Below are 12,965 nucleotides of genomic sequence, written 5' to 3' on the forward strand. Positions count from 1 at the left end.
ATCATAAATTCATGGTTGATAATAAGGTTGATTTTTTTTCTCTCAAAATAAGACAACTGAGTACTTATATAATATTTTAATTATACATATATTATACTTATATATATTATACTTCAGAATCAAACATACAAAATGTGTCTATTTAAAACTACATACGTTTTTGTATGTTTGCTTCTGTTAGTGTCCATTGTTGCTTTTTATTTTATGTAACACTTTTGATTCATGTGTTGATATTATGAGTATTAATTTACTCCTTAGCCATCTTGCTCACCAAAATAACCTCCATTAGCTAATGTTGTTTAAGTAGTCAGCCAGAAATGTAATTTGCAGAAGCTTCTTCACCATAATATTTGTAATAACTTCATGACAAGGCTTATTCCCTGATCACAAAATAGGAAATAGCTAACCTTAGCTAACTCTTAAAAAGCTAACTAGACACTCACAGTTTTCATTTGGAAACAAAGGCTTGGTAGCATTTATGTTAAAGTGGTTTTATGTTTATGTTATTTATCTTAAACCTTAAATCATAAAACCCCTGACTCATCTCCAATTTCAAGTGAACCGCAGCTTAACAATAAATGTTTAAATTACAATTGAATGTATGGAAGTTGAGAGGGATTCTGGCTTGTTAGCATGATAACATTAGCTTACCATGTAGAGGACCTTCTAAAAAATGTTTCTTCGTGAATATATGGTCATAAAAATTACAAATACATCTCTGTTTGATGTTACAGTTGGGCATGGGATCTCCTTTAAGTGTATTAACGGGGTTAGGGTAAATATTAAGATCACAAACAACTTTTTAGGTTATGGCTTGTGAGTTTAACCAACAAGTGAGGAGAGACTCTCAACGCCAGCTGACGGGAACACCATCAGGCACGCTGAACGTGAACGCCCGACGAAACCTCATTTTTTCCCTCCTTTTATTTCATCAAAAGCTAAGCTTTGTTTGCTAATGCTACTTTAGAATTACATTAGCTCGTAAGCTAGCTACCCACGTTAGCTTAACCATGACGCAGCACCGCATTTAGCACGCTCATGTCAATGGTACTGAAGTCACTAAAACCAGTTTCAAAAACAATTTTCGCCACAGTATAACATTACAGCTTCAAATACATCACTTTTCCATTTAAAAGAAACATAATACTGCCCTTTTCAACTGCAACAATGACACAAAATGTTGAAAGATTTCTGAAATACTCACCAAATGAGAGGGAGTCCTTTAGAATGTTAGCGGTCCGAAAGTTAACGGTCAGAACGTTCAAATCTGGCGGTCTATAGCGCGTGAAGCTAGCCCTCTCTCACTGACATGCGCAGTAGGCGGGGTCAGTCTGAGTTACTGGGCAGTTTATAGTTTATATCTGTAAAAAAAAAAAAACACACTATACAGATCTGGAAACAGTGTATTTTTATGATGTATACTTAAGTATTTAAGCAGCAATCAAAACGTTAAGTAAACTTCCACATTTGCCGAATGAGACCATATTATCATTGCTGTATTTAAATTGGGATAAAAACAGAAAGCCTAAACACAGCCTAGTTTTTTAACTTTTTATTTTAGGGCCCCAACATAGACCAATTTTCAGTGGTATAGTGGTGAAGTTATGAGTCCTAATATGCGGAAGTCTGTTAACCTTTTAGCACCTGCGGTTCCCTTGTCTTAAAGTCTATGGGTTTTTTGAATGGTTTTTTAGTCAAATGCCCTAAATAAGGTCTGTGGTTAACACAAGCTAAATATATTTAGACATTTTGTTCTGCAACATAGAATGCGTTAAGCCCGATTTTTTAACTTTTAAGGTTTTACTTGTCTTAAAAAGGGCGGTTGCTAACAAGTGGCTAAATGGGACAACAGTGTTTGTCTGGGACTTTAGACATCATCACACTGGACACAGAAACTCATTAAACCCACTTGTCCGCCTTTACAGCTTTACAGAGGTGCACTCAAACTTGAAGATTTATCTGTTTCTAATATTTTTCGATTGCATTTTAAAGTGGTTTTACAGTGTTTGTAGTTGTGAAGTTGAAGTCGCACGACCGGGATGTAGTTCCTGTGTAGCCTAAATGGGTCAGTGAAAAATAACAATGTCAGCAAATCTTACTTAATTTAAAAATGACTATACTCATACTTTGGATTCATGCACTCATATTGTTAAACTGTGTTTTATATTTTTAATGTTAAATTATGTTGTGCGCCTATTTATCTTGATGATTTTGTCTTTACTATTTTACAACATATTGCACTTTTTTGCACATACACACACACACATATATATTTGCACAAATTTATTTATTTATTTATTTATTTATTTTTCAGGACGTCTTTAAACATAAGTTAGGGACTACTGATGAAATGTAACTTCCCAGCTATCTCGGTTGCATTTGCATTTGTTTATATGTGGATTCATGCACATTGTCCCTTTTTGAATAAAAATATTACAAATACATACTTTTTTTCACCTGCTAAGTTTTTTCCACTGTACTTTATTGATGCTCTAAAGGCTAAATATAGCTTGTATAATTCTGAACCTCTTATAAAGTATTTACAAACCTGTGCCTCAGCCTACCATCTAACAGGTGAATCCATACACATGAAACTTTTACGCACAGCACTTGAACGCCGCATGACATCTTGCTCTTCCCCTTCCTCAAAACGGGAGTTGCGTTTACGGGCGTGTCGCCGCAAACCAATGGAGCCGCCGGAGAGGAGGGGTCAACTTTCCCATAATTATAAATACCCTGAGCTGCTTTCACACGTCCGCTCTCCTACCCCAGAGAAGCTAGACCTTGGTAGGCTGTCGTTGCCGTTTCTTTTCTCAGCAAACACCCGTGTGTAACTAAAAAAGCCGCAATCATGAGCAGGAAATTCTTCGTCGGTGGAAACTGGAAGATGAACGGCGACAAGGCGAGCCTGGGGGAGCTCATCAAGACCATGAACGCAGCCAAGGTGGACCCCAATGTCGGTATGTGCATTTTTTGACAAATGTTAAATCTCAGTTTGAATATTTTTAATATTAGCCACTCTTTTGTCATAAGCACTTTTTTTTTGCTTTTATAGCCACTCAGTTTATTTCCTCTTGTTATGTCTCCACCGAGCAGTCAAAATGGCTCGTCCATTCAATAAATCAATGACACCATTTGCATCACGTACACCCCCTTAATTTTATGCCCTTATAAAGTAAGCGTTACATTTAGTGTTAGCTTTGTATTTCTTATGGGATTTTTTAAACTGAGTGAACAGTTCAGACAGAAATGCATGAGGACAGATGTCGGATGGGTTGTCAGTAATGTCGGTGGTGGGTGTGCGTTTGCAGCGGCACGTAGTCCAACAGCCGGATCTGCCTCTGCTGCGAGTGCATGGTGCATTCATGTGAGGCTGCTCGTAAATAATGTCGGTCCTGTTTCATCTGCAAAATACAATAGGCTATTGTGAACTTCCTCTTGCAATTTACTTGTTGAGCAACAAAAGTATTTAACAACTCAAAGGCCGCAGAAAACACTAATACATGCATTTTTATTTTTTTTTAAATTTGGCTTGTATAGATTTTCCAGCATGACTTGAAAGCAGCAGCAGACATTTGCCCTGTTGCTGTCTGCTTCCTGCTCACTGGCTGCTGCAGCTGTTTTTTTTAAGGACGCGGATTTTTTTTTGTAATTCAGTGCATGACACTGGAAATTAACACAAGAGGGTTGAATGTGTCTGGGCCTGTTTCTGTTGTCATCGAGCCAGTTGAGCTCCTCCTGCAAAGTTATGCAACTGTAGTGTTGTGCACTGTATGCCAGGCACAGGAGCAAACTGTCAGTCTGTGCTGCCTATCCTTGGACCTTGGCCCATGAAAGAATCCACCCCTTTAGGCACAAGAACACAAGCACACTTTTTCCATTTGCCTCTATGTTGTAAAGCTTTAAAGTAAAAAAAAAAATCAGCCGTTTTCTTCCCAGAATGATTTTTTTTCACATGTTGCATATTTAAGCTTTGGCTCTTTCATTTGACCCCTCTGAACTCTTGATTTTTCTCTGACCTCTGCAGAATGCAGCCATGTGGGCGACCTTTAGGAGAATGAACTCAGACCTTTAATGCAGACAGGCCTGACTGTGGCCGTGCACAAATGACCTTTACCAAACCAGTAATAACAGGTTTAATATAGCTGCTGTAACCCCAAGATGAAGTTACATTTTGAATGTCAGTGTCTTGACTTTACTGTACTCTGCTTGACCCATGCGGACTTTACTGCTGTTGAATCGTGTTTGCACATGAGGGCAATACATATCAGTTTTTAAATGTTACATTGCTTACACAATTTGTCATTTGAGTAGTCAAAGTAGTACACAAGTATATTAATGTATTTGGTTGAATGGAAATCTTGTACATGAGTTGTGAATTTAGTGCCACTGCAACAAATGCTACTGATGCGAGGAAGCCTTTAACAGCGTCTGAAAACACTAATAACTTAATTTTATTGTTACAAGCTGATGTAAATTGTTGCCCACTGCCTGACAGTTAATCACTTTGAGAGAGAAGGCATTTTCAGCTTCTGTAATTTTAGTTTTGGTGGTGGTTAAAGCCTTGTTTTTGCAGTTTGAATATGGACTTTTAAACAAACAGCCCCCTGGGCTGAATAATGAAGCCAATTTCAAATTGACAACAGCTGCAGTTCATTGAATGGCCACTTGAGGCTGATTCCAGAAGCGAGTCAATCCCTGAAGACCGTTGCGTCCGGCATAGGTCACACAGAAGCAGGTCTCGTAAACAGGGCGTTTCCGTCCTTTTGACTCTTTTCCTCAACATGTAAAAAGTCCTGTTAGCAAGGTTAGAGTCAGAACTTTTTTGGTCACGCCTGCCATGGCGCAAAATTGTGCCTCATTTGTGATGCTTCACAAAGGCGTTAACAGCGCACACTGATGTTACAAACCGGGGGAAAAATGTGTTTTTCTCATCCACACTGAAAACTAAGTTTCTGATAATCTTCACACAGGAAAGAGTTTTGCAAAATATCTGTTTTCAGTAACCTAAAATGCAGTTGCATGTCGATAAAAGGCCAAAATGCTCTCACAAAATGTTTTAAGATCAACCCATGTACATGTGTATAGGGCCTTAAAATGCCCAACTTTACAGCAAAGAAACATGTTAACAGCCAGGTACAAAAACTGTTTTGGTCCCTATTGCATATTTCCCCATACAGGACAACTGTATAGTTGATGATTTTTTATGTTACTCACCCTTTTAACTTCTTATTGAGGCTTAAAGTTAGGCATTATTAGTCTGTGGTTACTGTCCTTGAGCTCTCTGTCAGATCGACCCTCTTGTCCAAATATGGTCTGACTCCAGTTATTCAAGATGGCGATGGCCAAAATGCCAAACTTGAGCTTCAAAGTGGGAGTCCACAAACCATTATGACATTGTGGTGCTACGTCCATTATTTTTATACAGTCTGGTTTGAAAATATTGATCTGAGTTTGTCTCTTTAATCCCCAGGGTGTTGAAATGCTGTGGGAGGAAGTGCATTATATTGTCTTTTTTTAGCAGCATTTCAGAGTGGCTGTCCAGTGGTTACACAGGCTGCCCTAAACTAAACGCTCAGTGTTCAAGTCCACATTTTGGCGCCCTGCTGATGCGTCTTTTAAGCAAGGCCTGGACTCACCCATATGTTTTTTTAGGTGCATTTAATATCATTAATATACCAAAGTTAAACTCAAACTACTGCTGCATCACTGACATCAAGGAGATTAGTCATAAAACCAAATTATGAGACTTTTTTTCTAACTCTCAGTCCTGATGCATGGACTACATAAAATCCTAACTGTGAGCATTTTTTTCTCCTTCTGTATTAATAGAGGTGGTGTGCGGTGCTCCTTCCATCTACCTGGACTTTGCCAGGACCAAGCTGGATGCCAAGTTCGGTGTTGCTGCCCAGAACTGCTACAAAGTTCCCAAGGGTGCCTTCACTGGGGAGATCAGGTATGTCAAGTGTCCGTCAGAGGAGAATAACCAGAGTTTGATTATAAGATGGATGGATGACTTTATCATAAGGATGGCCGAAATAATAAAAGTAGCTCCACAGTTGCAGATTATTAGGTGAGATCACGTGTACAAAATATTTGTGTTGATTGTAAGGATGTTATCTGTGTTCAGCCCTGCGATGATCAAGGACTGTGGAGTGAACTGGGTGATCCTGGGACACTCGGAGAGGCGCCACGTCTTCGGAGAGAGTGACGAGGTAATTCTGGATGATTTTTAACTTGTTCTATCATTTTGCATCAGAGTTATTATAGTTTTTTTTCCAATAGTTTTTTGTTTTATTTCATTTTTAATTTTTGTTTTAAATACAGTTTAGTTTCAAGAGTAGTTTTATTTTTATTTTCAATATTAGTTGGGGGGGGTTGTTGTTTTGTGTTTTTTTAATAATATAGGCGGTAATTGTGAGGGGCAAAATTTACAATGTTGAGAACTGGAAGGCCTTTTGTGCAACACTGTAAACATCCCAGTCTCATTAACCATATGCACTAATGCCGCCTCATGCTTGTTGAGGCATTAGTGTTATAATTTAACATATTATCTGTATTTTTATTTGATCTCATTTAATTTTGTAAGTACATAATATTGTCATATTATTATAATCTATTATTATAGACTAGTTTTTCATTTTTACATGAGAACTAAAATGTTTTTTCACACCTATTTTAGTTATAATAATCTTTTTTTTTTTTTTACCAGCTCTATTGTTCTCTGTAATGATGCTGAGTGGAAAGAGTGGCACCCCTTTGCACAAAATATCATTCTTCCTTTTTTAAACTTGAGATTCTTGTGTGTTTTGTTTTAGCTCATCGGTCAGAAGACAGCTCACGCTCTGGAGAGTGGTCTCGGTGTCATCGCCTGCATTGGCGAGAAGCTGGACGAGAGAGAGGGCGGCATCACCGAGAAGGTCGTCTTCGCTCAGACCAAGGTCATCGCAGGTACACGACCCCCGATGATCCTGCCGTATAGTTTTATACGCACAAGAAAGAGTCTAAATGTTGCAATGCACATTTCAGGGAAAGTTTGTGCAAGCTTGGTAGAAATCAGAAATCTTGTGAAATAGAAGTCTTATCACACGTCTTTTTCACAGACAATGTAAAGGACTGGAGCAAAGTCGTGCTCGCTTACGAGCCTGTGTGGGCCATTGGCACCGGCAAGACTGCTTCCCCACAGCAGGTAAATACAAGAAACCACTGAAAATGATAACTGCAATCTCTCACAATGACTCGTCGTAAAGTGTGTGTTTCCTGTGTGATATGTCAGGCACAGGAAGTTCATGACAAACTGAGGGCGTGGCTGAAGACAAACGTTTCTGAGGCTGTGGCCAACTCAGTGAGGATCATCTACGGAGGTCAGTCCAGATGGTGTTGTCATTATATTCTCATTTTTATTTACAGCATCGATCTCATGAATCTGTTCCTCCTCTCAGGCTCTGTGACCGGCGGCACCTGCAAAGAGCTCGCCTCCCAGAAGGACGTTGATGGTTTCCTCGTCGGCGGAGCCTCCCTCAAGCCAGAGTTTATTGAAATCATCAACGCCAAGGCATAAAATCCGCGGGCAGCTGCAATGTGACCACGTCCAGATCAGAGGCCAGCTCCATTCAGACGATCCAACTCCATCATCCCTCACTCTCAGCACTTAGTCCTCTTCCCCTTTTTATTCAAAAGTATTTGTGTAATGATGTCATTCCCTCCTTTTCCATGGTATATTTTTTGGGTATATTTCGTCATGAAGAAAAGGGACAGGTTGACACATGCACTGTACCGCACTGAAAAGAGTTAAGTCCACTGAGAATAGTCTGTGTGCATACTAACTTCCACACCAAGTGCTCAAGCTGTAAAGACTGACAGTTACACCTCGAAGTGGACGGCCGTGTCCACGCCTTTACTTGAAAAATTTACCAACTTTTTGTGTGTAAACAGTGTCACAGCTCTCTTTGTCAATCAGATTTACTTGTCTTTTTAATATCGACGTCTCTTTGTGTAATTATGACGTTCTGTGGCTTTTACCTCCCTGTAGACGTGCATGAGCCGCGCTCTGATTGGCTGTTACGCCGAGAGGGACGCGTCCATTACATGTTAATCATATTGTGTCATGGCCGAGGGGTAGAAGGGTGGGAAGGCTGTAAGGAAACATTATAATAAACGGTTTAGAGACTGATTTAGTGTGTTGAATCTTGATTTTTATTTATTTTCTGTGGCAATAGCCATAGCTGGAGCCATCCCATTTTTTTGTGCACAAGAACGCCTTTAGGGAATTTCTTAAAATTTGGTACAAACGTTAACTAGAATTCAAGGATGATCTGATAAGATTTTGGTGGTCAAAGGTCAATTTCAATGTGACCTTCTCTGTCTTCTGCTTGTGAACACGATGTCTTTACCACCTTGAGGGATTTTTTTTTTTTTTTTTTTTTTTACCAAATTTGGTATAAACATCCACTTGAATTCAGTTTAAGTGCAACTTGCCTGGTGCACAGAGGTTTACAACCCTGATGTATTAATTCTACTTTCTTGAGGTTTATCACAAGACTTTCCAAGGAAATCCTTTCTTTTTAAAAAAAATATTTTATAGGTGAGAGAAAGTCACATGTGCAAGTCTCAAGTTACTGTATTCAGCAAGTCCAGATGAGTCCCTGCTATGAGTCAAGCAAGACAGGTCAAATCATTGCTCAGGTCATGCAAGTCATGAGTCTTATGAAATTCTTTTTAAGCTAATAACTTGTCTAAAAGTACACATTCACATACTTTTCTTTGTGAATTTTGTAGTGACGGATGAATTTAGTGGTGCTCTTGTCATTGAGTGTTAGGCTACAGGCTGTCTCATTACCATCATCAGTGGTATAATTCTTGAATCCAATTTTTTTTAGGACAAGCCCCCTCTTATAGCTGTCTCGACTGCTGATTTGGTGTTTACCAGATTTGCTCTCTGCACCAAAAATCCCTGAATCATTTTTCAAAAGCAAAACTGAACTTTGCAGTATCTCAAAAAAACAGTAATCAAAAAAGTCCTTGAGAGTCATCTGCCTCAAGTCTGAGTCAGGACTCAAGTCATAAATATCAAAGTCAAGTCTTGAGCCACAAGTCCACAAAATTGGGACGCTTGTCTGACATAAGTCACATGCCTCGAGTCTCCCCTTCTTTGCCAGTAGGTTGCATAATCCGCTGTGTTCATATACAGATGATGGCAATCCCAGTGGTATTCTCAGGATGGCAGGGAGAGAGTATCTCATTACAGAAGTGAACTCCTGTTAAGACAATGCCATGCAGAGAAGCATTTGACTGCTATTTTTATCCCGGCGCAGAACTGGAACTGACACACAACAGTGAAAGACTCGTGCATCAGGGGATGAAACTGTAGCTTTGCCAATTACAAGTTTACATGCAGAAACTAATGTTTATTAGACTGTGAAATAAAGCTCAAAGCACACTGAGTAATTTAGTCTCCACATTCTGTGTTTGTTTATTCCCACTTCTCTTATTACAAACAAAGCAATCCATGGATTACAATGTATCAGAGCTCAGCCCGCAAATTCTAACCAGGACAAAAATAGGAAGGAAAATCTCTGCTGACAAAGTGGAAATCTCCTTTATGTGCCCAAAGCATATTCAAAGTCCAGGGAGATGGCATTCAGTACACCTGCTTCCACACTGTTACTTAAAAACAGAACTGAAGTCCTCCCTTTTTATTAGAACCATTTTAAAATGTTCCATATGCATACACATATTTGTTTATTTGCATTTATTCTTTTGTTTTTTGCTGTTTTATGTTTTTTTTATGTAAAGCACTCTGAACCTCTTCTTTATGATTATATACAAATTAATTTAAATTAAACTAAATACAGTTGGGAGAGTGCCCTCAGTAATAGGCCTTTTTCACAGAGGATATTTTGACTCCTCACAGGAGGAGAAGCACAGGTGTAAATAAGGAAATTAACGATGACTCTGTTCGTTTAGCTGCTTTGATGTCAGGCTCCTGGCATTGTGCATGCTCACTCTCACTGGAGCACTTGAATACAACAGAGCCATCGTTAGTGTTATTGGAAACACCTGTGCTTTTCATACTGAGTCAAGTTAAAATATCTGCTGTGAGAAAGCCCCAGCCAGATTCATTTCATCATTTCATGTTGGATTTCCTTCACAATCTGCATGTCAGCAAACACTTGGTTTTAACCAAATATTTGGCTGCCTCAGTGTCTTTGTCCCCTTTATATTTTTGCTATGCTGAAACACCCACTGGACTAAAACCCTTCTAATGACCACAATGCTGTAGTTGCAGTATGTGCAGGAGGTCAAAATAGAAAGAATACTTGTTGTATATGATGTTATTTAATAATTAAACAGTTTTTTAATAATATAAATGTATTATTTTTACATATAAATGAGAACATAAAACAGGACAGCACCATTATCAAAACACACAGGTACAGCAACTTAAATGAACAATGGAGTGTGGAGATCAGCTGTGGCAGGTGTGCTGTGGGGGTGTTAAAAGTGCAAAACAAAAAGGAAACAATGCAGGGTGGATGTCTGCTGGAGGAAGGGAGCGAGCAGGTGAGTGTAGTCAAGGTAACGACCCTGCCATGTCGGCCAACTGCCTGATGAGGTCAGACAGCTTTCAAGACAATGGGAGAGGCGCCACATAAGAAATTGAATTTGAAACATATGCATTATAACATTTATTTCATAAGAAAACTCTTTAATAAACACCGTGTATAACACATTCCTCCTTGTTTAAAAATTCTGACTTTGACAAGAAGTCTGATTTTTCAAATGATCTAAAAATTACAAATATGTACTGATAGATACCCAAAGTGTGTCAGTGCCACAATTCAAGACTTTAGACCACAGGCTGTATATATATATATATATACCTTCTGGTATTTCCTGCAATGATATTATGTTATAATTCTTTCAATACATCTGATATACAATAATTTATTCATATACAAAACTTCAATTCAATTTATTTATTAAGCCTATTATCATGAATCAAAATTTGCCTCAGTGGTTTTATAGCATAAGACTATAAAGGGGAAAAATTGTAGAAACCTCAGGAAGAGCAACTGAGGAGGGATCCTCTTCCAGGTCAGGCATACATAGAGTGTCATAAAGAACAGTAAAATTACAGTATATAATGTTACATGCAAATATTGTAGTTTATGTATGCGGCAAAAGCAGTCATATGTGAAGATTAATTGTAAATATACATACATACCTATGTACATTCATATAAATATGATATGATATCTGTGATATGTGATTTTAGTTTTAGCCAATAGTACCAAAATTTCTGGAGACTGGTTGCCCTCAATGTAGTCGCCAAACTTTCCATTTGGTGAACCACTTCAACTGTTTTAAGGCTGATAATGTTATATTTTAGTTAAGTCCACACATTTTCTGTTTATGTACTGCACTGCAGTATGTTACAAGGTGTTTCTCTTATTCAGTCCACCCCGTGTGCAGCCTGGTGTCTTACCTTTGCACCCCGGTCCAGCAGGAGGCGGTACTTCGCCACACTGAGCACTTTGGGCCGCTCAGTCTCGTGTCCGTGTTTACAAGCGAAGCGTGACGTGCAGAGACTCGCCTCAATACGTCTCCCGGCGCAACTAAAACCAACAAATTCTCGTTAGTAACGTCAAAAATGCAGTCACTGAGAGCGTTTCTCAGCGAGAGACTGACAGCAGCGGCGGAGGAGATATTTGGAGCTGTGGAGAGGACAATAGCCGAGTACAAAGAGGAGATTTGTCGCTCAAAAGATTTGGAAATCAGTCGGCTGAAGATGCAGCTGAAGCTTCTCAAGTCAGGTTGGTTTGAATGGAACATGTGTGCAACCAAACCTTATGCAGCTTTTGTTTTTAGACAAAATGCATGATTATAATGTTGTTATTTGTGTTTAATTTAGAGCCTCCGTTGGATAGAAGCCTACCAGCCCAGATGCAGCAGCTCACCCATCACCCTCCTCCCCCTGAGCAGCAGCAGCATCGGTCAGTCCCTGCTGTGGAGCCTGCTGAGCCCCAGCACTGTGAGGAGGAGGAGGAGGAGGAGGGCAGCAGCCTGGAGCAGGAGCATCCAGAGCCCTCTCAGGTGAAGAAGGAGCAGCAGCTGAAGAGCCACAGGGACTTCTGGATGGCTCAAGATGCAGAGCAGCTGGAAAGCCTTGAATCAGACATTAAGGACTTCATCTCATCTCCTTCCAGTCTTAAGGGCAACCTGCAGGACCACGGCTTACCCTTCCACCCTTACCACAACAACCACAGCGAGGAGAGCAGAGACAAACCCTACTGCTGCTCTGTGTGCGAGAAGCGCTTCAGTAACTGCTCCCACCTCGCTGCTCACATCAGGACACACACAGGAGAGAGGCCTTACAGATGTGACATATGCAGGAAGACTTTTATCACAACGAGCGCTCTGAACAGGCACCAGACGATCCACACTGAGGGGAAACACTTTGTGTGCGTTTACTGTGGCAAATCCTTCAAGTGGATGGAGTCGCTCGGCAGGCACATCAGAAGTGTGCACAAGAGAGATGAGAGTGTCCCTGACTCTCACACTAATGTCCAATAGATGTTGTCACTGTGTGTGTTAGTCATCTGTGATTAAAACACAAAGAATGTAAAGTCTGTTATGTTGTGCATGGACCTGAATAAGCCTGGTAAGCCAGTCAATGATGTGCAAATGAATTGGAGTGTTTTCTAAATATATTACAGAATAAACTGTAAATACTCTTCTTGTTTGGTATTTTTTAATGTATTATGATTTCTGCTATAGGAACATATGACAAAAGGAAGTGCCACAGTACTCCAGTAGGTGGCAGTAACAGCATTTCATTCACAATTTTACATCAGTCTTCAGTATCTGGCATCATTCAGGCTTTATTGTACTGAGTGTGTACTTGTTTTCTGGGAACTGACAGTACTTTCATACAGCAGCTTCCTTACGTCTAAGTATTCATA

General features: G+C 39.6%; 2 protein-coding genes across 3 annotated transcripts; both read left to right on the forward strand.

The window, feature by feature from the left end:
• Positions 1–2,751: 2,751 nt before the first annotated feature.
• On the forward strand, positions 2,752–8,173 carry tpi1b (triosephosphate isomerase 1b). The gene is made up of 7 exons (XM_042489414.1): positions 2,752–2,960; positions 5,833–5,956; positions 6,131–6,215; positions 6,819–6,951; positions 7,104–7,189; positions 7,277–7,364; positions 7,443–8,173. Exons 1-7 carry the CDS (start codon positions 2,852–2,854, stop codon positions 7,559–7,561), a joined length of 744 nt encoding a protein of 247 aa, XP_042345348.1. The 5' UTR covers positions 2,752–2,851; the 3' UTR covers positions 7,562–8,173.
• A 2,352-nt stretch (positions 8,174–10,525) lies between these two features.
• Positions 10,526–12,678, forward strand: LOC121945288 (zinc finger and SCAN domain-containing protein 12-like). 2 transcript variants are annotated; one of them, XM_042489409.1, is made up of 3 exons: positions 10,526–10,563; positions 11,460–11,816; positions 11,915–12,678. In XM_042489409.1, exons 2-3 carry the CDS (start codon positions 11,654–11,656, stop codon positions 12,574–12,576), a joined length of 825 nt encoding a protein of 274 aa, XP_042345343.1. In that variant the 5' UTR covers positions 10,526–10,563; positions 11,460–11,653; the 3' UTR covers positions 12,577–12,678. The 2 variants fall into 2 exon arrangements, with proteins under 2 accessions (XP_042345343.1, XP_042345342.1); XM_042489408.1 differs by having other exon boundaries at positions 10,527–10,563; positions 11,443–11,816.
• Positions 12,679–12,965: the final 287 nt, after the last annotated feature.

The sequence above is a fragment of the Plectropomus leopardus genome, chromosome 7 (genome assembly GCF_008729295.1).
Source record: "Plectropomus leopardus isolate mb chromosome 7, YSFRI_Pleo_2.0, whole genome shotgun sequence".
NCBI classification, from domain to species: Eukaryota; Metazoa; Chordata; class Actinopteri; order Perciformes; family Serranidae; genus Plectropomus; species Plectropomus leopardus.

Coding starts and splice junctions, on each gene's coding strand:
- tpi1b (XM_042489414.1), top strand. CDS start 2,852: ATGAGCAGGAAATTCTTCGTCGGTGGAAACTGGAAGATGAACGGCGAC. Junction 2,961..5,832: donor CAAGGTGGACCCCAATGTCG/GTATGTGCATTT, acceptor CTGTATTAATAG/AGGTGGTGTGCGGTGCTCCT. Junction 7,190..7,276: donor AGACTGCTTCCCCACAGCAG/GTAAATACAAGA, acceptor GTGATATGTCAG/GCACAGGAAGTTCATGACAA.
- LOC121945288 (XM_042489409.1), top strand. CDS start 11,654: ATGCAGTCACTGAGAGCGTTTCTCAGCGAGAGACTGACAGCAGCGGCG. Junction 11,817..11,914: donor GCTGAAGCTTCTCAAGTCAG/GTTGGTTTGAAT, acceptor TGTTTAATTTAG/AGCCTCCGTTGGATAGAAGC.